Below are 23905 nucleotides of genomic sequence, written 5' to 3' on the forward strand. Positions count from 1 at the left end.
CTAAACTAGTTAGCTTGATACAGTTGATAATTGGAGACCAGTACAAACTATGCCATTCGGTACTGATCTGTTCGCATGGAAACATCCAACAGCGAAGAAGATGTTGATTGGTTGTGGATCAGTTTCAAGCGCTCATAAGTTGGATGAACACATATACAAGGATGAGTTGGTTGAAGGTGTTGATGTTTACGTGGAGCTGATCACCGGTTTATTGGAAGGTACGCTAAAAACGTCGACTACCAAGCAAGAACAAGCTGAGCAGCACAAGCATGTAAAGGATGAATTGTAAAGGTGGATAAATTAGGATATAGTACAATCTTACACAAAAATATATTACGATGTCGTTAAATGAGCTGATATGATGGATTTACCTCCCCTTTACTAGAATACACCCTCGACTCTGTTGACGCTCGATACTCCAACCTTGATTCTCGAGCATACGTGCTACTTGTGGGAACAGAATGGGTTGCTTACCAGTTGAATGCAAACCAATACCAGTAATGAAAACAAGTGGACCAAGTTTGAGTAGTTGATTGTTGTTGAGGGGACGTTTAGACCACCATTTATCAACGCTATCAGCGGCAACGGCTAAAGCTTCTTGTGAAGTGAGGTAGTGCAGATCTACAACATTTTCAGATAGTGATGATCTGGATTGTATGGAAGCTTTAGCAGCCTTGACAGCCCATTCATCGGCTAGCTCTTTCAATTCTCTAGCCTGTTGAGATTTTGCTTGACTTGCAATACCACCTGTACCATGTTTCCAAGATTTAGAAGAGTAATAAAGATGACCAGCATCTTTGATAGCAGATTGTCGTTTAATTCTAAAGTCATGCTCCATTTTACGACAATAAAGTTCGTAGTGGTTTGTAGAATTGTTAGAACTGTTAGAATCAATGTCATCTTTAGTGACTTGAGGTAGATGAGGGAAAATAGGTTGATTGTTCTTCTTTGGAGGCTTCTTACTAATTTTATTCCAAGCAGTTGGTGTACTAATTGATTGGGAGGGTATAGAAGGGGTGGATTTAGCTCTGGAAAGTTTAGTTGGGTTGTTTGAAGTAGAAATGTTGAGTTGATCTTCAAGCAAACCATCGATGGAGCGTTCAGATAGTTTCAAGTGGTTCAGAGTGTGGAGAACGGTTTCAGCGTCTTCTATACGATTATTACAGGCTTGTAGGACTAATTTAGCGTCATGAATATCTTGATTGCTGAATAAAGCGAGGAAGATGTCTAATGCGGTAGAGTTTAGAATGTGATTGAATGTTTCCAAGTAAGTAGATAAAGCGTCGGACAGAGTTAAAGCTTTAGTTGAGTTTATGTGAGATTTGAGTGAGTTAATGAGATGGTCATTTGAGACACCAAGTTGTCTATGAATGGAGGTTGAAATTGAATCTAACACAACCCAATCAAAATCTGTAGGAGGCTCAAATTGTTTTATAGGAGTGATTGATTGTTGTTTTTTTTTCTTCTTGTTTGAATTTGAGGGGAGTGAGGTTGTTGAAGACGGTGATTGTGTAGTGTAATTTGACAATCTGAACTCATTTTGAATCAAGTATTCAATTGTAGTATCTAAGTTATTATCGTTGTTAATGAGTGTCGAGTTTAGTTGATTAGATGAAAGTGAAGGGAATGAATCTTTTAAAAAGTCTAAAACGTTATCATCGAGGTTTTTATCACCGTCTAACTCATTTAAAGTGTCTAACAAGCTATCAACGTCATCACCGTAGTCTTGGATTAAAAGGGTTAAGAGTGTTGTATCGATGGAGGGATACTTTCGCTTCTATTTGTTAGATTTGAGTATTTTAAAAGCATATTACCTACTTGGATATCTTCAAATATCAACATGATTGTGTGAGTACTCTAGAGGATATCTCTACTGCCTCGAATTAAATTTAACAAATTTATAAATAAGCTCATTTGATAATAATTTATCAATTGAATTGAACTCATCTGCTAAATCTTTATTTGAAATATACTGATGGCAGCTATTGTGGCAATTTCTGCAGATTTTAATAGTGAGATTATCGCACTGATGCTTATCAAATAAACCTCTTTTGATCAACCTTTTATGTTCAGATTTTGGTAGCAAGTGATGTATCGTTAGTCGAGTAAATCTTTCACAAAGTTCACATTGATTGTTGTTCAAGTATTCTATGTCTTGTGTGTGTGTTTGCGTGTGTGTATAGTTGAATATAATTTTATCAACCTTTTCATCCGCGATCCCCTCATCCACACCCAACTCAACTAAACAACCAATTAGAAGGCTTCTGATCTGAGAATCTTCGTTGGCTATATCATCTATATCCTCAATATCCTCATCCTGAATCAAATCAATCAAATATTCAACTAGATCTTCCTCCTCAACTTCCCGCCTAATCGAATTACCCAATTTATCCAAATCCAAATCCATTTCTAAACATTGACCAAATGTATTTGCCGTTTATTCTCATACATAAAAATTTGTTAAAATTTAAATGCTTGATGGGTAAAGCATCTGTAAGGAAATAAACCGTGAATATAATTCTCAATGCAAATAAACGACAACCCACAATACGACAGGTTGCACCAAATGTAACTGGTGGAAGGTTCGAGGAGAATTTTGCACGAACGACGCCAGAGTTACCGTGGGTACGAGTGCAGCGACCCCAAATGACGCGGACCTTGGTTCCATTAACTGCCTTCTTACCCTTGTAAACGTATGCGATTCTCTGTGAGCTTTGTGAGCTAGCCATCCACACCACTCAAATCACAACGAAACCCACCTTACCAAGGTAGAATTTAGCATCTTCAGTCTTGGTTGCACCCTCAACTTGGATGATAGAGGTCTTTGGGCGTGACGTACGCTTTCCTCTTTGGTGCGAGAGTACACGACCACGGGCGTAGAGGCTGAGTCGAGCGATTAGATTGATTGTAAAGCCACGTCCAAAAACACTAACCGAGTCACTGTATTAGATATTAGCTTTTCCTTATATTCTACTCTACTCGCACTCACTTGCTAAATTAGTTGGTCAAGGCTAAAGAGAAGAAATTTGACATGATATCAATCCCAAATTTTTAACTTTAAATTTTATTCTTATTTCTTCATCCTTGTATAGTACAATACATATTTACTTGTTTTATTCCCTTTATCCTCCCCCTCTGCGCTTCACCGGTGAATGAGACATCCTAGCCTTGGAAACTTGCTCTGCCTGCGAAGGTCTCTTATTCGCATTACTACCCCTAACTCCTCTCTTTGTTGGCGTTCCTTTTCCTCCCTTGTTGCTGTCCTTCAGCTTTGCCATCTTCACCCTCTCTGCAGCCCTCTGCTGTGCCTCTGCTGCTTGATTTGGCGGGTTTGTTGAGTTTTTAGGGTTTGATGGACTTGTAGTATTTGCTGTGTTTGCATTGTTTGAATTGTTTACAGTGTTTCTACTGCTTTTACTCCCATCATTCCTATCACCTTTACCTCTAGCACCCGCAAACGAAAATGGCGTTGGCTTTGTCGCTGCTGATGTTCTTGGGGTTGGCGGTGCTTGCTCCACCTTCTTAAGTTTCTTCACCATTCTCGTCTTCCCTGTACCTTCTTCGCCACCTCCAGAGCTACTCGATGCCTTTGCATTAGTTGTACTGCTACCACTTCCACCGAATATCTTCTTGCCTACACTTTTGATCATCCCAGCAGCCTTGCTAGCAGTTGCGACTCTAGTTGGTGGTTTCCCGCCTCCGCTCATCCTAGCAGATGGTCTTCCTCTAGCATTAGCTGCCATACTTGACCGTCTCTTCTGTCTCGACACCTCTAATCTACGCTTGACATCATCTCTACGCTCCTTCTCCTCATTTGTAGGTGCAGCCACTTTGATCCTCTTGTTAGGTTGGCTTGGTTCTGTTACAGATGGTCTAGCTTTGGCTTCTTTCTGCAGAACACCCTCGTCTTGAGCAGATGAGGTGGGTTGAGTAGGTTGTGTCGTTTGTCTATATTGTGCAGCCTTCGATGGACTTGTCTTGCCCTCAGTCTGTGCCCTCGGCTGACCTGGCTTCTTGGGCGAAACCTTGGGTCTGGCTGCATAGTGATCGGCTATACTGCCCATCTTCTTAAACTCATTCTCATGTGCATCATCGAATTTCCTCTTTATCTTGAGATTCGTGGCACTCTTCAACCCTAATTGCGCTGCACTCTTTGGTGATCTACTCGTCTCTGCTTGCGCTTCAACTTCAGGCTTGACTTCGGCAGTTGGCAGACGTCTGTTCAGTTCATCCATAATCGACGTGAAACCTGCATTTGAAACACCTGATTGCTGCCCAAACACGAATTGTGGTAGTGGTGGGTACACCTTAGGTGATGCGCTTCTACTTGAGACATCGCTCTTGTTGTTTCCAGGCAGACTTGGTCTGTTTACGAACGAAGGTGATGGCGATGGCGGTCTATTGTCATTGTTGACTAGTTTAACGGTATCGTCAATAATTGTGTCATCATGTATCGATGCAGCTGTTGATAAACGAGTTGGTTGACATTCTCCAGGAATGACATTCCAATTCTCTTCTTCCTGCTCATCCTCATCCTCGCTGCTGCTATCTTGATCCATTGGAACGCAAACATCCTGAAACTTGGATGGACTGACGGTGGATTGCTTCGAAGGGCTAATATCCCTCCACTTGTTCTTAATAGTTGAAGCCAAGGACCTCAAAGTTGAGCTTGATTTTGAGTGTGTAGGCTGTGATCCGTGTTCTCCTGCTTGTTTACGCGGTGAAGCTGGTCCAAAGTCGACATTCTCAGAATGGCTAACATCGTCAACCATTTCCCAATTGTCTGTCATTCTACCTTTCTTCGTTGGTGACTCCTCAGGCGCACCTGCAAAGTCATCGAGTTCCTGTCTACTGATATTCCCGGCCAAGTTTTCTAATCTACCAATAAGCTCTGTATTCTGAGATAAAAACGCGTAAACTTGCTGGCTTATAATCACAAAACGATACACGCACCTTTCCTTTAGCGGTGAGACCAAATCTTTTACACAGTCTATTCAATTGTGGGCGCTTTAACGCATGCAGGGCTGCGCTATTTGATAATATCTCCTTTGAAGGTTCCGACATGTCGTTGTTCAGGTCAAACCAAGGTAAACGCGGGTGTTTGTGATAAAATGAGAGTAATTGCCGTGAAACTGAGTGAATGGAATCCAAGTGACGACGTGAGTGAATTTGTTTAGTGGGGTATAACACACAGCTCACTCCACCCTTCAAGCTATTCAATAAACTCCTTTCAACCCTAGACACAGCCTCAATTGAACGTACTAAAGCATACAGATTTAAGGATGACGCGAAGAGTACGCGTTTTAAGCTATATTAAACCAATTCACACTTACAAAAGTACCAGGATGTATTATTGGAAGACTGCTGCCACGATACATACTCACGAAATACTTCAACATTGATTGGAACTTAATTTCATTCGGTGCAACTCCAGAGAATAGACCTTTCTATGTGAGAAACCGTTTATTATTATCATTTCAATTCTCACTCACTTCAGTCTAATCCTGTCGACATTCCAGTCTCAGATTACAACGTATCCCATGACGGAGACTATGTTTTAATCGGTTATACGCTATCCCATAACTCCAGAATAGGCGTCGATGTTACAAGGCTAGCTTTACCTCGCAATACAACGCACGAAGAGTTCTACCAAGCATTTGAGACACAGGTGTGTACTTTGCCTTAATGGAATTAAACAGTTTTAAGCTTTTCTGCAGATGCACTCCAGTGAAAGCATCAATCTACGCGCTATGCCAGACCACACATCGAAACTCAGCAGATTGCTATCTTTATGGACACTTAAAGAGGCTTATACGAAAGCCTTAGGTTTTGGATTAGGGTTTGATTTCAGCCGCGTGGCTTATAGATTCCCTTGCGATTATACTGCAGACTCAACGACCCCCACAACGCCCGAACAACGTCAACAGAACGCTGCTGCTAACATCACAGCAGTCACAGTAGATGGACGGGATTTAAAACTCGGTTATGTTACTCAAGGGGTTTTAAATAGATGGGGCTTTTTTCAGGCTCACTTGGATGGCCATCTTGTTGCTGTTTCGCTCAGAGATGGTTCTGAAGGACAGTATCAGCAGCAGGAATGGCTTAGCACGATACACGTAGATGATCTAGTGAATGATGTACTATCTATAAAGAACAAGTGAATAATTATATCATACTGCCTACTCCCATTGAACATACGTCAACTCTTCAACCCACTGTTCGCGAGCTTCTTTTTGAGTATCTTTATTAGCCGGATCTAAGCAGCAATCATTCTCGCAGACAAAGAGAAGTATAGTGCCCCACTCCATATCTGCTGATTTATTATCTTGCAACTCCTCCTTCTGTTTGTCGTCAGTTTCAGTGGAAGTGTTGCACAAGTTAATAATATTAGGCGTGACCTGACACTCAAATACACGCTTGCTACCGCACTGTGCACATCTTGGCACTTTAGACGCGTCGTAGCTGTTTCCACTACCGTATAGCTTCTTGTAAACTTCATCTCTGTTGGTGTACATCATCGGCACACCGCCCAGATCATATCTTATGCACTGCTGTGGTTCATGGCTGATGCGTTTGACGAAATGCTCAAAAGCCTGATCCATTCCATTACCCATACTCCTCTCAAACTCTTCCAGCTCGCTATTTGGACCAGCTGAGAGGGTTTGATTCACCTCTTCAATCTTCAAAGGCTTTTCAGAGCTCTGCTTTGGTATGACTTCGGGTGTGGTTGCGATGTACTGACTTGTGTAGCTCGGTTGCGTTGGCCACGATAACTTCGTTGGCGCTGCACCTCCATCTGAAATCTCCAACTTGGCTAGCTCAGCTTCTAGCTCTTCATCTTCATCTTCTCCTTCCTCCTCGCTATCTGAATCTATTATCTTCTTGAATCTAGGCTGTTCCTCTTCATCGTGGTCAGAGTCGGAGCTGTCTGCACCAAAAGCACCACCTCCCTGACTACTCTGATTGAATGGGTTGGGTTTATGTGACTGTGTCTAGTTAGCAGGCTTTATCGTACCCAAGTACCCAAACACACAGTAAATGGATTGCTCTTTGCTTCTTCCTTAGCCTTGTTTTCATCCTCTACCTGCTTCTTCTTCTTTTCTTGATCCCTCTGCTTCAATTTCTCGAGCTTCCTCGCCCACTTTTCATTCCTAGACAAACACCTAAACGCTCTGACACTGCCCTCCTTCTTCTGGCACGCGACTCTAGAGCATGCGAAGAAGAACAATACTCTATCATTGACAGAATCAGGATATGGCGCAAATATCTGTATCATCATCTGCATACTCCCATTGCAATTTTTACATAAATTGCTTGAGGGGTTAGGGAGAGAGCGTAAACGCGGGAAGGACTGAGATGTAAATAAGAATATATCAAGGTTACAAAAGAGAGTGCGTACAGGTTGACCTCCGATGCGCGATATTTCAATGACTGGATGATCTGAATCGGCGATCGGACCGCCATCAGGCAAGCCCAGGTGAACATTGCTCTCGTATTCACTGTAGTCTGAATCGTCTGAATCGTATGAGCTCATTATGCTTATGGTTTTACTGAAGAAATGTCAGAAAAGAAGAGAAAGAAAGAGCGTAAGAGAAAAGAGAGAGTGCTAGATCAGGGCCAAAAGTATCATCAACCCGATAATCCATCCAGTACGATCCACATTGGCTTCCGAATAACTCAGAGAACCGCCGCGGAGAGTGTACCTTGAAGAAAACCAGTAAGACTCGTCATCTAAAAGTAAAATATATTTCATCCTCTAGCACTACTCTATTCCTTTACGCCTCCCGCCTCATTTTACTCACTTTATTTCGTTGCGGATCAAGAAGCTTTTCCCATTTCTGCTTTTCAAAATCCCCAAATCAAAAATGAGCAGCGGAAATCCCGATGAGCAAATCTGGCAGAGACTGAGCGTGGATGCGCTAGCGATTCTAGCCAGCTCAGAGCTGATCACCAAGGAATTAAATGAGGCTGTGCTGGAAGAGAAGACTATAGAATACAATAGCGATGTCAGATACACCATTGGTGGCAAGTTCTTATCCGATCACTTGGAAGCCTTCAATAGCCAGAATAAGTGCGTTTTGTGTGTCTTGCTCTTTGTTTCGCTTCTTACCCGCGAATTACAGCGCTCGCAATCTCATCAGCCACAATCACCAGCACGTCATTGAACCCGATTATAACACACCATTCAATAGCTACGAAGATGCTCTAGATAGGCTACTCCCTTATCACGTATATCAACAGCCAGTTGAAGACACTCACGTCTCCCGACCTTCCACAAGCCTAGGTGATGATACCGTCCTCGATTTTTACGCACGGCGGCAGAAGATCTACGACAGATTCAGAAAAGCGAGAGAATTTGATGTTATACACAAGTCTCACTCAAATTTCCTCCTCAGACAAGTCAATAGTCACATAAAAGACGATAACGTCAGATTGGCACAACAAATACGTGATTTAAAGGGTGTTCCTGGTGTTTCTACCACGAACAGATCAGCAACATCCACTCCTGCCCCTTCTACTCCCGCAAACAATGCTCAGATTCCACTCACTCTCCCTTATACCAGACTCGGTCAGCTCATGTCACTAGGTATCACTCCTGTACCGATTGCAAATGTACAAAATGGTGATAGCCCCGCATGTGTATTGCACAGCGTAATTGAGAACAGGGGCATGGTTCATTTGGTCGTTAACTTTGGCAGTCTCAATCCGAGACAACTTAACACTTTAGCGCAGCTATTGCGAACTTGTGAGTGTTATTCTCAACAACAAGTTTTTTTGTTTACAATAATTACTAGGGGTATCTGAGAATGATCGGAATGCAGGAAATATTGGCGAAAATAACTCCAGAAACACAAACAATGATACCACGTCAAATGACTGATATGTGACTGATATACGACTCAAACACAACCTCCTTAGACAAATTTAGCATTCACTCACTCGCATCCTTTGTTTCATGTTGTATAATTTATTGACAAGCGTGTTTTGTTTCTGACTGACAGATATAAGTACAACACATGCAAAGCTAATTGAACTTGTGAAAATATCATGTGGGTGGCTTGAAGAAACCTCTGATATCTTTACTTGCCTTTTCAGGCTTGTGCTTCTTGTTAGGTGGTGTTTTAGCTGCCGTTGGTGGTGGTGCCGGTGGACCTGGAGCTTTTCCTATCCTTTCCAATAAATCTTCGAGCGCGGCTTTAGGCAAGTCGTCACTTGTAGAGTTATAGTGTTTGAACACGCCATCTGTTTCGTCCACCACTAGAGCGTTCTGTATCGGTTCCAGATTGCAAACTGGCTGCTTTCTGTTGCCGAACATATTCAATATCTGTTGAATTTTAGAATGAGCGTCATTTCAAAAAGTACACCCACTTTTATAGCTTCGACGGGGTCTGCTATAGTTGGATGGTCTTGTCGTGTCGTGAGACGATCCTTGCAGACCTGATTGGATGTGAATGGTATGTTGGAACTGAGCAGGAACTCACTTGGTAAGATACCTCAACTAGCCATATCGATAAGCTATCACACTGAATGTTATCTTCACTTACGACTCAAAGACTGAGTGACAGCGCCAAACTCAGCAGCGATTCTTGTCCAGTGTGAGCGTTGTCTGGAAGAGAGAAATAGCATTGAGAAATAACATAAAAACACTACTGAACCACCCACTTGATATCAATGTTTGTTCGGTCAACAATGACATTCAAACCAGTGGACAAAGTCTGCCTTACTAGCTTCTCTACACTCCGTCTGTCCTTCAAATCATCCTGATTGGCTCTAACCCAATTTGGGATGTGTCGTTCGATAGCCTTAGACAGAGTGCTCTGAGAGGATATGAGAACGGAAATGCGAATAATCCTTACGGCAGACCTTCCCAGAGCCAACTACGCCAACCAAAATTAACACGACCGTCATTCCCGTTCGTTGTCTCTGCTCAACACTCTAGCAATGGCAACTAAGAAGCAATTGGAAAATATGTTCACAACCAACGTCAAGCAGATGAATTGGAAATCAATGCAAAAGTCCAAATCACCAGAAATGCTCTTCGTCGGCAGATCAAACGTCGGGAAATCCAGTCTTCTCAATAGTCTTCTCTCAACCAAAGACATGGTAAAGACGAGCAGACACGCAGGTCAAACAAAGCACTTAAATTACTTTTCACTTAATGGAAAATTCACCCTCGTGGATGCACCAGGATATGGCGGTATGGGTAGAGATAGTTGGGGTGGAATAGTGGAAGAATACATTGAAACGCGTTCGAATCTGAATCGTGTTGTGGTTCTAATCAATGCTATGCATGGTTTACTAGACAGTGATCACTATTTCCTAAACTATCTAAACAAACAAAGAGAAGAATATGGCGTACGTTGGTTATATCAATTGGCGTTTACAAAATCAGATATGGTTCCTAAGCCCGTTTTAGAGGAGTATGTTGGAAATGTGGAGATGGAGTTATGCAGACGATATCCAACACTGACACCACCAATACACATGGTATCAATTAAGGATCCCTTATCAATATTCAAGTTGAGACGGGGTCTGCTTGAGTAGGAGGCTAAGTTAGATAGTCTAATACATGCACATAACCTTGACTAGTACAGAAGACGACTTTACCATTCGCGTCGTCGAAATCAGCGTTAATGATAACACCCATATGTTGAGCATCTGTCGTTGGGAATACAATGTTGAAGTTGTTGTCGATAACAGTACACTTTGGGAAGTAACCACCTGTAATGATAGAGAAGAAGTATTTTGTATCGCTAACGTCTATGAATTGACCCATCGTCATCACCGTGTAGTCTGTGTTAAAGTGTTGCAATAATGGAGAAGGTGATTGTAGCGGGTAGTGATGTGTGATTGGGTTGTAGATATTGCTAGAGTTGAAAGTTGTTTTATGCAACTCATGTCTAGTCATGCATATTAAGTGGGTATCTTGACTTTGATCGTTACGCTGAATTGAGTTTGTAAACTTGCAAAGAAAGTTAAATTCATTTGGAGTTGATTGATTGAATGTGAGTGATGGTATAATGCGTTGCTGGGTTGTATAGATTGTTGAAGATTGTCTGCTTTCCAAACAATGATCAGATTCGCGAAATGTGTTTACAGTGTATGTTGAATGTGTTGTGTTGTTACTGATTGACCATAAGTTAGATGATAGAATGTCTGATAAGTCATAAACTTCTATTCTCGAGTATTTAGTGATGACTATTAAGTGATTATTGAGTAATTTCAATTGAGATAAAGTGTGATCTGAAGAGGAATCTCTCTGGAGTGTAAGGTGTTGATTTGTTCTGTGATTTAGAACGTGTAAGGTGTGATTAAAGGATGAGTAGACAATAAAGTCTTCTTCTATAGATATAGAGTGGCATATTGGCCAAGATCTATCATAGACGGTAGATAACAAATCAATCCGATGTGGTTTATCAATGCTAACCCTATAAACGCAACTTGCGGGTTGATTATTGAAGAAATAGGCGACGATTAGGATATAATCATTACGCTTATCAACAGCTAAGCAAGTCAAGTCATCATTACACTTGATAGAAGCTTGATTGTTTATATTGATTAAGCTGTCAGATGAGCAAGTTATAACCAAATTATCAACCAAATGAACAAATTTAATGAAATACTTATCAAATTTGGTAGAAGTCAGTTTAAATCTTTGAGAATTCCACCTCTTATCAATCCTAATGGAATCCAAAGGCTTAGCTGTGTTTAGCCTTATAGAGAGCGCATGCGAGACTAAAGAATAGAAATCTTTATTGATTTCTAATAAAGCCAGTAGATTTGAAGTGTCTAGTCTATTAATAATTTCCAACCAAATATCCTCATTCAATAAGATCATTATTATGGTTCAACTGACGACGTCAAACGATAAATGCCTGTGAATCAGGTGCGCTTTAGTTTTTAAACCTGAATTCTATTAACTTTAAACTAAAGCAAGAGCTCTCAATTTTAGAATCCTTAGTCAAGTTAGTTTGTGTGTGAGTGTGTGGCCACTTGCTAACTTCCGTTATAGCATCCGAAACCGCCTGACAGCTTTAAAGAAGGATAGGAAGGATTACATCAAATCTTCAGATGTACAATCAATTTACTCTCAAGTTATAAAGCTAATTTCAAAGTTAAATGATGCAAGAGAAGACGTTGATCTATCAACAGCTACTCCAAATAGAGTTGATACTACGCTAGATGACGTTATTCAATTATTATCTTTATTCTTCTTAACGATTGGTAAAAACAAAGAAAGTCCTGCAACTTACTGTCAATTAGCAACTATACGTCAATTACTGTCTCATCTCGATGAGTCTGGTGTCTACACACAAAATGACTTACAACCATTTCAAAATAGACTTAGCCAACTTAGCCAGATTATCAATAAAGATAGAGAAATCGGTAAACACCCAGATCAAATGACAAAATTTCTTTTGAGAAGGCTAGAAGACTGTGAACGCATTTACAGAAACTTGGTCACCTCTTTAAGCGTTTTAGACGTTGAGCTAGTTCCCATCCATCAACGTTTAGTCACAATTCGTCGTCAATTAGCTGCTATCGTTAGCAAAGACAACCCTCCTCAGAAGCACGAAATTAAACCTCTGCTCGAAGAATTACGTAAAATTGACAGCAAAAGACAAGATGGTAAATTCTTAGGCCCAGGTGGCTCATCCGTCCCACCCGGTCAAGCCATTCTTGTCGGTTTACTCGAAGAATGCTTCGAAATCGTTCAAGATGTTAACGCTAGAAGAGATGACGTCGCTATACCACTTAAACCTATATTTGACAGACTGACGGAAATCAGAATGCAATTAGAAAGGTTGGTCCTAACTCACAGATGGACTTTGCGAGAGACCGACCTTTGGAATTATCAATTAAGCTTGCAAGAGATTGACAAAATGAGAATAGATGGAAAATGGGTTGACAGTGATGGCAATCGTGAGTTCTAGCTACTTGGTTACCATGACATCGTACTAACAATCGTCAACAGAACCAGGTGGTCAATTCGTTCGTTTTGCTTTAATAGTCCAAAATATTACCCTAATAATTACCTCAGGCCCTTCTCTACCTTCTCCGCCGCTGTCATGGTCTGCTGTACAGACTGATCTCTTCAAGTGAACCTATCTCCGAAGAACTCATGCCTATATCCAACAAGCTACTCACTGTCAAGAAGTGTTTAAATGAAGTTCTCAAGCATGGCAATGACTTTACTCCAAGAGATCTTTATCCAGTGAGTACCTGCCCACTTGCTCAATATCCACCTAAATGCCTCTAGTATCACCTCGCACTCTACCAAATCGACAACCTCCGTAAAGATGGCAAATTCTACTCTGACGACGGAAGTGTTCCAGAAGGTGCGTACTAGGATAGCATACCTCATCCCATGCTCATACTTCAACACACAGGTCAAGCGATAGTCTCTGCCCATCTAGAAGAATGTCATGCTTTGATTGAGCAAATGCAAGAAGGCATAAACTCATCTGATGACGATGAAGACGATGAAGAGGAGGATGACGACAACTCTGAAGAAATCTTAGAAGATGGATTAAAACCTGCACAACCTTTCCCAACTCACTCACCCGTCCCTCCATCTGTCACACTCGCTCCGCCTACTTCCACACTCGCAAGTCTCGCAATAAGAAGCAACGATAGCGGCTCAACCGCAAGCAATGCCTCATCATCAGCCGTACCGCCTGTGAACATTCCAAGTGGTACAACCCACACTACTTCAATGGATAGATCTGAGTCTACCTCTACTTCACTCGACACTGCAACTGCATCTCAACCAGATCAGCAGTGAGTTTTATTGTCTTGATTACAAACGATGCATTATTATTATATCTGTTATCCAAGGCTATCTGCTAAAGTGTAGCCACCCAACGAGCTCTCTCACCCACTAAAAGCCTGCATTATATAAAAATCGTAGTCAAGGGGAATATTTGGACAATAATGATGTGATTTGCAGAAACTAGGTGTGCAAAAAGGCGATGGTGATTGTAGTCTGTTTAGCACTTTGAATCACTCTGTATCACTCTGTAAACTTTAAACTATATCTGGCATGTTTTAGGGAGTGTGAATTTGTTTTTATAATTACACATTTGATTATCCTGACTTTGGCAATGTCATTGCAACTTTCATCACCCCTTCACTCCATTTATTTGAAATCTCGAAATGCACTGGTCAGAAGCCAAACCCCATGTTTCATAGTTGGGCTGACCCCCCCACTTTTCTTTGCGTCATTTGTATTTAGTAGGTATGCAATAGTTCGGAATGACAGTTTTTTTTCCTGGAGCCAGCATTAAGCCCTGTGGACGCTAATTGTCTGTGAACTGCCTCGTCTTGGTGGTTGAGGTTAGATAAACCAAGTGATGATAGGAAGCTTACTAGGAGTATCACTCAAAGGGAACTTTAAACAGACTGCCAGGTATTGTTGAAGGTCAGTGAGAGTCGAAAGAGTAATGATAGAGCTTACTGGGAGTTGTGCAGACTATTTACAGTGAAAGGCTTATACCCGCCTTACTATAGCCACCAAGACGTTTTACCGCAAGGAAAAGAGGAAGGGATTGTGGGCTGCTTAAATACTGCAGCGACGGACGAGAAGCACTTGACTCGCGCCTTGTGTTTGTTTTGTCTCACGAATCCCGGCTTCCCTCGTTCCTATTTACGCCGCTAACGGCGTACAAACAGTTATTCAATGGCTGTGACTGGTGATATCAGCGAAAATCACGTAGCTCGATACTACGTTTATGGTGAATATAGAGGTATATCGGTGTGATTCAGCAGCTTTGAAGATTTAGATGTTGGTATTATGCAAATTTCCGACCATTTGCGGTTTGAGTTGAGCAGATCAATTTGATAGGGAGATGAATAAGATCGAGAGCAGTGTAGATATTCAGTAGGACACTCAAGCCACCCTTACTTGGTTATTTGCAGGGTGCCTTGAGAAAAATTAATCGAATCAAATGACTCATACGGCTGCAATCATTTGATCGTACTAGGAGAGCAATTCAAAGCGCCCTTTCATCTATAAACACATCCTGAAGTCATCAGATATGCAGAGACCAGCCCCAGATTGAGCTTTCGTATAGTTTGACGAAAAAATGGCTTCATTAATATATCTATAAAGTTAAACTACAAGTATTTTAATACAAGGGGAAATTACTGTTTATTTCGCTATACCTTGCCAGTCCACCTTGAACATTCTTAACATTGAGTTGATTTTTTTTGAGGAGGGCATCAGTGGCTATCTGCGAGTCGTTTCCACGGCGACAAAAAACATAAGCAGTGTCGTTCTTGTTCACTTGGACCTGTGAAGGATCTTTGAGTAGGTCGGTTATAGGTAAATCTTTGGCAAGTTGTGAGATCATACATCTGCAGATAAAATATCACTCACTAATTGATCCATCGATGTGACATATGCCGTATTCAACAGCAGATCGTGTATCGAGTACGAGGTCATTATTCTTGCGTGACGCCATGAAATCCTATTCAAGATGAGCTTTGCGATGCCTATATAGTTTCAAATCCAACGCACCTCTACGCTTATCTCATTGTTTTTGCTGAGATTCATGTCTACACCACATGAACCAGCGCCGGTGAAGGTGAGATAATCAATATCCTCGACATTCTCCAAACGCTCTTCATCATCATCGCCGTTAGCAAAACAATTCTTCTTTCTGCCTCTCATCTTCATTGTTCTGAAAGGAGCAGGAGCGAGCGCTGAGTAAATTGTCATTGCACTTTCACCGCTGTGCATGCCAAGAAGAACTTTGATACATTCAGTAGCCTGTAATGTACCGAGCGTACCAGTAACGACACCTAGAATACCATCATCAGCACAGCTAGTTACAGTTTGTACTGGTGGTGGTCGCGGAATGATACATCTGTAACATGGAGCATCGTCACTGTAACAGAGAGTAATGATTTGACCGTTGAAGCCAGTTGCAGCGGCACTGATGAGTGTTGCACGTTTGTTAGATCTATTGTGTATGACTACACTATCGGAGACGAGATAACGAGTTGAAGGGTTATCAGTACAGTCTAAGACAACATCTGGCTGGATGGAGTGAAGGAGAGATTGGGCATTGGTTGAGTTAAAGGATTCTAAGACTGGGACTACTTTTACATTTGGGTTGATGTAACCTGCAGCTTGATTGATAGATTGTGCCTTATGCATACCAATCTTCACGTCAGAATGCAGAATCTGGCGTTGGAGGTTGCTGATTTCGACAGTATCACCATCTATAACAGTAATAGTCCCTTTTATTGATTAGATTTGATATTGTAGAAGCGAAGCGAGAAGACACACCGACGCCGGTAGCAACGAGATACTGGGCAGCGGGACATCCAAGACCACCAGCACCAACGATGACGACAGAAGCATTCTTGAGTTTCAATTGGCCTGTGAGATAGAGTGAGCGAGTGAGGAATAAGTAGGGCTGCAAACTGACCAGGTAAGCCGATGCCATCAAGTACCATATGGCGGCCGTATCTCTTGTATTCATCGAGCGATAAGCCATTGACATCATTATTTGGAGATTTATCTTCTCGCTGTAATTTAAGCTCAAGCTCCCGCAAATGCTGGCGAACATGTGTGATCTGCTCGTTTATAGAGGACATGAAGGTGAGAGAGTAAGAAGGAATTGGAAATAATTTTATTTGTTTGGAATGTTTGGTGCTATGTAGCTGCTATCGTATCCAGCCAGCGTACGGTCAAGAAGAAAGATATGGCCGGTGTTAGCGATATAATTTCGAATATACTTGGGTGGTCATACGTGACTTGCTGGTGTATTTCATTTTATCCGCAACTGGTTTTAAATTATAAACGCAAACGGTGAGCAATGGAGGCTTATCAAGAATCGTAGAGTTGATGCGTGATTAGAGTGGATGGCGTGAGCATAGATTTCTTATATCTTGTGAGGAGGATGCAAGTATGGCGCTTTAAACTAAACCTCGAGTAGAACGTACTTGGATTTCTTTGCTTGACAATCTACAATCTGTCATTCCTATACTCTGAAACAATAAAAAGGGAGTATAGAAGCAGGCACAATGGAAACGACTCGACTGTACAGTTCAATGACGCGTTATTCTCAGTTCACGCTTTAGTAATGTGCATCATTGGCGTTATTCAATCCGTTATCTATCCGAGAAGTAAATCACAGAAGAGCGTGAGTTTAACTTCAGGGACGACGATTTGGATAGTGATTGAAGGATTTTTCATAATCTCGCTATTTGTCTATCTCGGATGGTGGGGACTAGAATTGATTGATATGATGTACGCCATCTCTGCGGTGAAAATCTTCTTGACATGGCTCAAGTATGCACCACAAGTAAGTATTAGGATTATTTTAACCAAACTGACAAGTCGAAGATGCTACACAATTATCGAAGAAAGTCCACAGTCGGATTTTCAATACTGAATATACTATTTGTGAGTCTAGGGAGTATTATAAATGGGAGAATATAACTGAAGGAGAATGACAAAGGATTTTGCAGGAGGATTGCTTAGTTTATCACAATTGATATTTGACTCAGTTGTGTCTGAAGATTTAAGTGGAATAACGGGAAACCCAGTCAAGTTGTAAGTGATGATGTTTAGTGAATGATAGCACTTACGAATAATTAAACAGAGCGTTATCAGTTGTAACGCTTGGCTTTGACTTTGGGTTCATTGTTCAGCACTATTACTTATATAGAGGGAATGAAGGGAGTGAGGATGATGATGATGATGACGCAACACGATTTAATCAATCAAGAGATGAAGAGAGTCGAGGATTCTTGTAACTAAGAGAATCAATACCCTTTGTGATGTAACCACCGAAATGGCTGATAAGAAAAAGGCCGATTCGAATGAGATCAGAGGTGAAATGAGCGAATCAACGCCACTTTTAGAAGATGATAGACATGTTAAATTCAATACTAGAATAAGGATAAACAGGAATACGACGGCATCAACTACGAGCTCAGTTTCAGCGTCGCTGAGATCAAATTCAAGCAATCAACGCTACTCAAACTCATTCATGAGCATAACGCCTTTACCTGACCCATATGATAATAGTCCATCGAGTAGTGAATACATTTGGGATAGCATCGTTGAGTTTTTTTGCGGAAATTGTTGTCAAAGTTTGAATTAGTTGAATAACTAGGGGTTATAGAGATCTCTAAGGATCATTTATATTCTTCTTCATAGATAACAGAAATCTAATGACTGTGTGTACGCCGTTAGCGGCGTAAATAGGAACGAGGGAAGCCGGGATTCGTGAGACAAAACAAACACAAGGCGCGAGTCAAGTGCTTCTCGTCCGTCGCTGCAGTATTTAAGCAGCCCACAATCCCTTCCTCTTTTCCTTGCGGTAAAACGTCTTGGTGGCTATAGTAAGGCGGGTATAAGCCTTTCACTGTAAATAGTCTGCACAACTCCCAGTAAGCTCTATCATTACTCTTTCGACTCTCACTGACCTTCAACAATGCCTGGAAGTCTGTTTAAAGTTCCCTTTGAGCGATACTCCTAGTAAGCTTCCTATCATCACTTGGTTTATCTAACCTCAACCACCAAGACGAGGCAGTCCGCAAATGGATGATGAAATGGCCCGATTGATGGGATTTAGTGGATTCGGTAAGAAGGATAAAGAGCAGAAGTCAGCGATTAATCAAAGATTACAATATTCTAAAAGGGTTTGTCTGTTTCTTGATTTATTGAAGTGCACTAATATTCGCGTTACAAGGATGATAATGAACCTATAATAAAAAACACTGATGAAAATGATCAGCAACCTCCTCAACAGCCTTCTCAATCACAGTATAATTCTCTTGCCCCTCCCGCTGATGATGAACATAAGCCTGACATTGTAAACTTGGAAAAGACTCAAAAGACTCAAAAGACTCAACCTCAGCAACCCATAAAGCCCCCAGAACCCTCTCAAGATGAAGAATACGAAGCTGATCGTGATGAAATCCCTTGTTCGCATGAAATCATCCTTCAGGATCATACAAAGGTTAGTTTTTACTCGCATTTACAACAGTCATATAAATACAAATTACAGGCTGCGACTGCTCTCGATCTAGATCCATCCGGTAGTCGTCTTGTCACCGGTTCTCATGATTACGATATCAAATTATGGGATTTCGCAGCAATGAATAGTACTTTGAGACCTTTCAAGTCTTTTGAAGGGTGTGAGACTAATCATGTAAGCTGCTTGTTCAATCACCCAAGGCATTCTAACATGACTTCAAGATACATGACCTCAAGTATAGTATAAATGGTGACTCAATCCTTGCAGCATCTGGGCAAGCTATCGTGAGACTATTTACCCGTGACGGTGATGAGATATACAAATGGTCAAAGGGCGATCAATACATTAAAGATCAACGTCAGACAAAGTTAGTGTTTTGCATTACTTGGCTATCGGAAGCTAACAAAAGCTAATACCGCACTCAGAGGACACATTGCTGAAATCAACAACTGCGCTTGGCATCCATTCGATTATAACATCTTCATCACTTGCTCTGCAGATAGCACAGTACGGTATGTCTTAATGAAAAAACAAAGAGTACTCTCCTTACAAATGCTCAAATACTCAGAATCTGGGACGTTACAGAACCTCGTGAACAGAAACATGTCCTTGTGTTTAAATCTAAAGAAAGAGGTACGAAAACAAAGGTGACTGCTTGCGCGTATAGTCCAGATGCCAAGTACATAGTAGCAGGTGTGTTTAATTGCAAACAAAAGTATACAACTTAGCGTGTACAGTTGGTCTAGACGGTGCTATGCATCTTTGGTCAACGGCCGGGAACTACGCTCGACCTAACGCAACGAACGACGCTGCGCACAACAAAAACACCTGGACTAGCTCTGTAGGATTCACACACGACTCCAAGTATATCATCACTCGAGGCGGTGATGACACAGTGAAATGTAGGTAGAAAACCACGTAACGATAAATGGAAACTAATCAAAGCAAACCAGTGTGGGATGTGAAAAACATCAAGCGACCATTAAGTGTAGCTAGCAATCTTCCTTCCCTTTATCAAGAGGTGAATGCTGCTATATCACCTGATGGCAAGTACATAATGACCGGTGTGGCTGGAGAGCGAGGAGCAACCAAGGCCTCAGTCGTAGTTTTATCACGAAGCGACCTCTCAGAAGTACGTCGTATACCAGTCGGCAAAGACAGAGGAGGGTGCGTGATAAGAACGCTATGGCACTCGCGCATCAATCAAATAATAGCAACACATTCAAATGGCAGCGCATACGTCCTTTACGACCCAATGACATCTGTCCGAGGTGCCCTAATGCCTTTGGGGAGAGCACCAAAGCGTGCGCGTGATGTAGAAGAGGTCCTCGCAAGCACTGACCCAGATCGCGATTTAAGAGTACCGATCATTACGCCAGATGCCATGGAAGAGGATGAGCGGACCAAGAAGCGTATGCGCGCCAAGAAGGAGTCTGATGCTCGTAAACCACAGCCACCGCTGGTGGGCGCAGGCAGAGGAGGCAGAGTGGGGAGTAGTGCGACACAAGCAACTGTCCAGAGACTGTTTGGTGAGAGTACATTGGGACAGGATCCACGTGAGGAGCTTCTCAAGTATGCCCATGTCGATAAGGACCCGACGTGGACAGCTGCTTGGAAGGATACAGGGAAGGTATATGATGACAAGACAGAGGAGGTAGACAAGGACAAGAAGAAAGAGAAGGAGTAGTGCTCGCGTCGCGTACAAAACATGTAATGGCAGATATGAAGAAGCGAAAAAGAAGGCAAAGGGATATATCTGTAGACAAAACAGTATTTATTGTAATTGGATAATATAAATTCATTTTTATGCCGCCAGAAATTTTTTATTTTATCATTTTGGCCACCGCAAAAATTGAAAGTGCCTTCTTGCCTTAGACCAAAGTTCTCACTTGGTGAGTAATTTGAATAGGTAAATGGACTTGTGTGCGGAAATTTGCTGGATTCATGCACGTATGCACGTGTAGAAGGAGTAAGTATTCGTGGCTTGCAAGTTGAGACTACGGGATGAGCGGTGCAGAGGATTAGGAGGATTAGGAAGAAGAAGGAGCAGCTATAGGGAAATACGTCAAATATTCATTCAGCGCATATAGGAGTCAGTTAGAATATCCTCAGCTGGTTTAACTCGCCCATTCGATGCTCAGAAAAAGCTGTTCAATCACAAGAAATCCCTTCTAAGGAAAGCAATTTAGTCTGCCTACGAGTAGGCCTTTGAAAGCGCTTTCAGCTTTGAAATTACTCGCTTAGTTGAAGATTTGATCAATCTGGCAAATTTCTACTCACACAGACCATTTACCCCGTACTACCACCACACCTACTAACACTCAACTTAGAAAGCATGGCTGTTGGAAAGAATAAGTCGTTCTCCAAGAGAGGTGCCGGTAACAAGCGCCGCGCCGTTGACGCTTTCGCTAAGAAGGATTGGTACGACTTGAAGGCACCTTCACTCTTCGAGACCCGCAACATCGGTAAGACAGTCGTCAACCGTTCAGCTGGTCTTAAGAACGCCGACGACAGTCTTAAGGGACGTATCGTTGAGCTTTCACTTGGTGACCTCAACAAGGATGAGGACCAAGCATTCCGTAAGATGAAGCTCAAGGTTGACTCTATCCAAGGCAAGAACTGCTTGACCTCATTCTACGGTATGGATATGACTTCAGACAAGTTACGTTCCTTGGTTCGTAAGTGGCAATCATTGATCGAGGCACACGTCGATGTCCGTACAACCGACGGCTACTTGGTCAGATTATTCGCTATTGCTTTCACCAAGCGTCGCCCACAACAAGTCAAGAAGACAACATACGCCAAGTCATCCCAAATCAAGGAGATCCGTAAGAAGATGTTCGATATCATGACTAGAGAGGCCGGCTCTTGTGACTTGAAGCAATTGGTTCAAAAGTTCGTCCCAGAGGCCATCGGTCGTGAGATTGAGAAGTCAACAAGAAACATCTACCCATTGCAAAATGTTTTCATCAGAAAGGCAAAGATCTTGAAAGCACCAAAGTTCGAATTGGGCAAGTTATTGGAACAACACGGTGGTGCACAAGCCGCAACTGAAGACTCTGGTGTCAAGGTTTCAAAGGGTACCGACTACGTTGAGCCAGCACCACTTGCATCAGTTTAAAATTAGTTTTAGGCTTGTTATGAGAATGCTATATGAGCTTATATAAAACCATTTGTCCGTCTTGTGCTGTGCATAAAATATACAGCGACGTCATTGAGAATTTGATCGACATAAGCTATAAATGTCGGCAAGAGAAGGAGGGAGTGGGGATAGTGATAGGAATGTGTATTGATAATGATTCTATAAAGAAATAAAATAAAAAAATGATTTGCGTTTAGTTTCATAAACCTTTGATTCAAGTCTCGGTTGGATTCTTGGATACTCACCGCGATGAGCGAGAATGTGGAAAGGAACTGGATGAGAATATTTAAGAGGACACAGACAAACCTGGATGATAGTCAAGGGGAATCGACAAAGTCCAAGTTGATACGTCGCGTGGCGTCTGCGCCAAACACAAACAAGTTGTTCAAGAAGAGCAGCAGCAATCTACTCAGCCCGTTAGAGAAGAACAACATCTACGATTCAAATCACAATACATCCGAGAATACCATTTCCTCCACTTCAACCTCCACCAAATATCAAACATTGGATCATACATCGATTGAGAAGGCTGACAAGTTTGATAAGGTTGTGACCAAAAGCCCCTCCAAACCCCCGTTTAAACGAACTTACAGCTCCAACTCAATCAAGACTAGAGTGGTATGTCCTTCCCCCTTTGGTATATTCACATTCCTTATCCGTACCTACACAGGCTCAAGTCACACCCGCGTCATTTGAAAAGATTAAATTACTCGGCAAAGGTGACGTTGGAAAGGTTTTCTTGGTCCGCGAAAAGTCGTCTGGCTCTTTGTTCGCTATGAAAGTTCTTAACAAGCGGGAAATGGTGAAGCGTAATAAGATCAAGAGAGCTTTAGCAGAGCAAGAAATCTTATCAACCTCCAATCATCCCTTTATCGTCACTTTACATCATTCTTTTCAATCTGCCTCGTATTTGTACTTCTGTATGGAGTACTGCATTGGTGGTGAGTTCTTTAGAGCATTGCAAACAAGGCCAGGCAGGTGTCTATCAGAAAATGATGCCAAGTTTTACGCTGCAGAGGTCATAGCAGCGCTGGAATATTTACACTTGATGGGCTACGTTTATAGAGATCTTAAGCCTGAAAATATTCTCCTCCACTCCTCAGGTCACCTCATGCTCAGCGATTTTGATCTCTCGAAGCAAGGCAAGACAACCGGTGGTGGTGCTCCAACGATGAAGCACGGTCAAAATGGTTTACCTATTTTAGACACGAGGAGCTGTGTCGCTGATTTCCGCACCAACTCGTTCGTTGGTACTGAGGAGTACATTGCACCTGAAGTTATACGCGGACATGGTCATACTTCGGCCGTTGATTGGTGGACACTCGGTATACTCATCTATGAGATGATATTCGCAACTACACCATTCAAAGGCTCAAATCGGAATATGACATTTTCAAACGTCTTGAAGCAAGATGTAGATTTCCCTGACTCGTACCATAACATGTGCTCTTCATCTGGACGCTCACTCATACGCAAATTACTCATCAAGGATGAGAACAAGCGTTTAGGATCTACATCTGGTGCAAGTGAAGTCAAGCAACACAAATGGTTCAACACTCTCAATTGGGGATTATTGCGTAACTTGAAACCACCAATTATTCCACGTAACGGGAATGAAACAGATGCTGTAAATTTCCGTCACTTACGTGAATCGAGGTCGATTGATTTCGATAATCAAACAATTCAATCAAAGAATGATACCATTGATCCATTCCGGTTTTTCGCTAGCGTAACAAGACTTACAGATTAAGTTTATTAGTTTCGG

General features: G+C 41.9%; 13 protein-coding genes across 13 annotated transcripts in view; 8 read left to right on the forward strand and 5 right to left on the reverse strand.

Annotated features, from left to right (window-relative positions):
* J056_001793 (putative carboxypeptidase) overlaps positions 1-289 on the forward strand; it is a gene marked incomplete at both ends in the record, with an annotated part of 1293 nt that extends 1004 nt beyond the window's left edge. Inside the window, one exon of the mRNA XM_009271421.1 lies at positions 14-289. Coding sequence (XP_009269696.1) covers positions 14-289 — 276 coding nt within the window. The remainder of the gene's footprint in view (positions 1-13) is intronic.
* A 78-nt stretch (positions 290-367) lies between these two features.
* On the reverse strand, positions 368-1842 carry J056_001794 (Smr domain-containing protein; the record flags this gene model as incomplete). Its single annotated transcript, XM_009271422.1, has 2 exons — positions 368-1774; positions 1819-1842. The coding sequence occupies 2 exons, from the start codon at positions 1840-1842 to the stop codon at positions 368-370; spliced, it is 1431 nt and encodes a 476-aa protein (XP_009269697.1).
* Positions 1843-2467: 625 nt separating this feature from the next.
* J056_001795 (60S ribosomal protein L33-A) lies at positions 2468-5064 on the reverse strand (the record flags this gene model as incomplete). The annotated part of the gene is made up of 7 exons (XM_009271423.1): positions 2468-2491; positions 2547-2705; positions 2760-2883; positions 2934-2940; positions 2986-2992; positions 3147-4898; positions 4954-5064. The coding sequence occupies 7 exons, from the start codon at positions 5062-5064 to the stop codon at positions 2468-2470; spliced, it is 2184 nt and encodes a 727-aa protein (XP_009269698.1).
* A 47-nt stretch (positions 5065-5111) lies between these two features.
* Positions 5112-6161, forward strand: J056_001796 (L-aminoadipate-semialdehyde dehydrogenase-phosphopantetheinyl transferase; the record flags this gene model as incomplete). The annotated part of the gene is made up of 5 exons (XM_009271424.1): positions 5112-5159; positions 5213-5294; positions 5345-5451; positions 5498-5668; positions 5718-6161. The coding sequence occupies 5 exons, from the start codon at positions 5112-5114 to the stop codon at positions 6159-6161; spliced, it is 852 nt and encodes a 283-aa protein (XP_009269699.1).
* A 38-nt stretch (positions 6162-6199) lies between these two features.
* J056_001797 (putative 20S rRNA accumulation protein 4) lies at positions 6200-7534 on the reverse strand (the record flags this gene model as incomplete). The annotated part of the gene is made up of 4 exons (XM_009271425.1): positions 6200-6229; positions 6282-6986; positions 7034-7351; positions 7400-7534. 4 exons carry the CDS (start codon positions 7532-7534, stop codon positions 6200-6202), a joined length of 1188 nt encoding a protein of 395 aa, XP_009269700.1.
* A 331-nt stretch (positions 7535-7865) lies between these two features.
* J056_001798 (uncharacterized protein) lies at positions 7866-8881 on the forward strand (the record flags this gene model as incomplete). Its single annotated transcript, XM_009271426.1, has 3 exons — positions 7866-8071; positions 8124-8746; positions 8796-8881. The coding sequence occupies 3 exons, from the start codon at positions 7866-7868 to the stop codon at positions 8879-8881; spliced, it is 915 nt and encodes a 304-aa protein (XP_009269701.1).
* Positions 8882-9046: 165 nt separating this feature from the next.
* Positions 9047-9909, reverse strand: J056_001799 (Transcription factor; the record flags this gene model as incomplete). Its single annotated transcript, XM_009271427.1, has 6 exons — positions 9047-9325; positions 9370-9438; positions 9483-9499; positions 9546-9607; positions 9664-9818; positions 9865-9909. 6 exons carry the CDS (start codon positions 9907-9909, stop codon positions 9047-9049), a joined length of 627 nt encoding a protein of 208 aa, XP_009269702.1.
* Positions 9910-9942: 33 nt separating this feature from the next.
* J056_001800 (putative GTP-binding protein EngB) lies at positions 9943-10545 on the forward strand (the record flags this gene model as incomplete). The annotated part of the gene is made up of 1 exon (XM_009271428.1): positions 9943-10545. One exon carries the CDS (start codon positions 9943-9945, stop codon positions 10543-10545), a length of 603 nt encoding a protein of 200 aa, XP_009269703.1.
* A 1327-nt stretch (positions 10546-11872) lies between these two features.
* Positions 11873-13786, forward strand: J056_001801 (UPF0662 protein C30C2.08; the record flags this gene model as incomplete). The annotated part of the gene is made up of 7 exons (XM_009271429.1): positions 11873-11887; positions 11935-11966; positions 12014-12924; positions 12977-12993; positions 13043-13216; positions 13262-13340; positions 13392-13786. 7 exons carry the CDS (start codon positions 11873-11875, stop codon positions 13784-13786), a joined length of 1623 nt encoding a protein of 540 aa, XP_009269704.1.
* A 1342-nt stretch (positions 13787-15128) lies between these two features.
* Positions 15129-16605, reverse strand: J056_001802 (Adenylyltransferase and sulfurtransferase uba4; the record flags this gene model as incomplete). Its single annotated transcript, XM_009271430.1, has 5 exons — positions 15129-15331; positions 15380-15470; positions 15521-16245; positions 16295-16387; positions 16437-16605. 5 exons carry the CDS (start codon positions 16603-16605, stop codon positions 15129-15131), a joined length of 1281 nt encoding a protein of 426 aa, XP_009269705.1.
* Positions 16606-17807: 1202 nt separating this feature from the next.
* On the forward strand, positions 17808-20685 carry J056_001803 (WD repeat-containing protein 70; the record flags this gene model as incomplete). The annotated part of the gene is made up of 9 exons (XM_009271431.1): positions 17808-18082; positions 18543-18660; positions 18711-18980; positions 19029-19172; positions 19220-19365; positions 19424-19510; positions 19567-19691; positions 19736-19900; positions 19952-20685. The coding sequence occupies 9 exons, from the start codon at positions 17808-17810 to the stop codon at positions 20683-20685; spliced, it is 2064 nt and encodes a 687-aa protein (XP_009269706.1).
* Positions 20686-21333: 648 nt separating this feature from the next.
* On the forward strand, positions 21334-22119 carry J056_001804 (40S ribosomal protein S1; the record flags this gene model as incomplete). The annotated part of the gene is made up of 1 exon (XM_009271432.1): positions 21334-22119. The coding sequence occupies one exon, from the start codon at positions 21334-21336 to the stop codon at positions 22117-22119; it is 786 nt and encodes a 261-aa protein (XP_009269707.1).
* Positions 22120-22389: 270 nt separating this feature from the next.
* Positions 22390-23890, forward strand: J056_001805 (Serine/threonine-protein kinase nrc-2; the record flags this gene model as incomplete). Its single annotated transcript, XM_009271433.1, has 2 exons — positions 22390-22758; positions 22811-23890. 2 exons carry the CDS (start codon positions 22390-22392, stop codon positions 23888-23890), a joined length of 1449 nt encoding a protein of 482 aa, XP_009269708.1.
* Positions 23891-23905: the final 15 nt, after the last annotated feature.

This window comes from Wallemia ichthyophaga (assembly GCF_000400465.1).
Source record: "Wallemia ichthyophaga EXF-994 unplaced genomic scaffold scaffold18, whole genome shotgun sequence".
NCBI lineage: Eukaryota > Fungi > Basidiomycota > Wallemiomycetes > Wallemiales > Wallemiaceae > Wallemia > Wallemia ichthyophaga.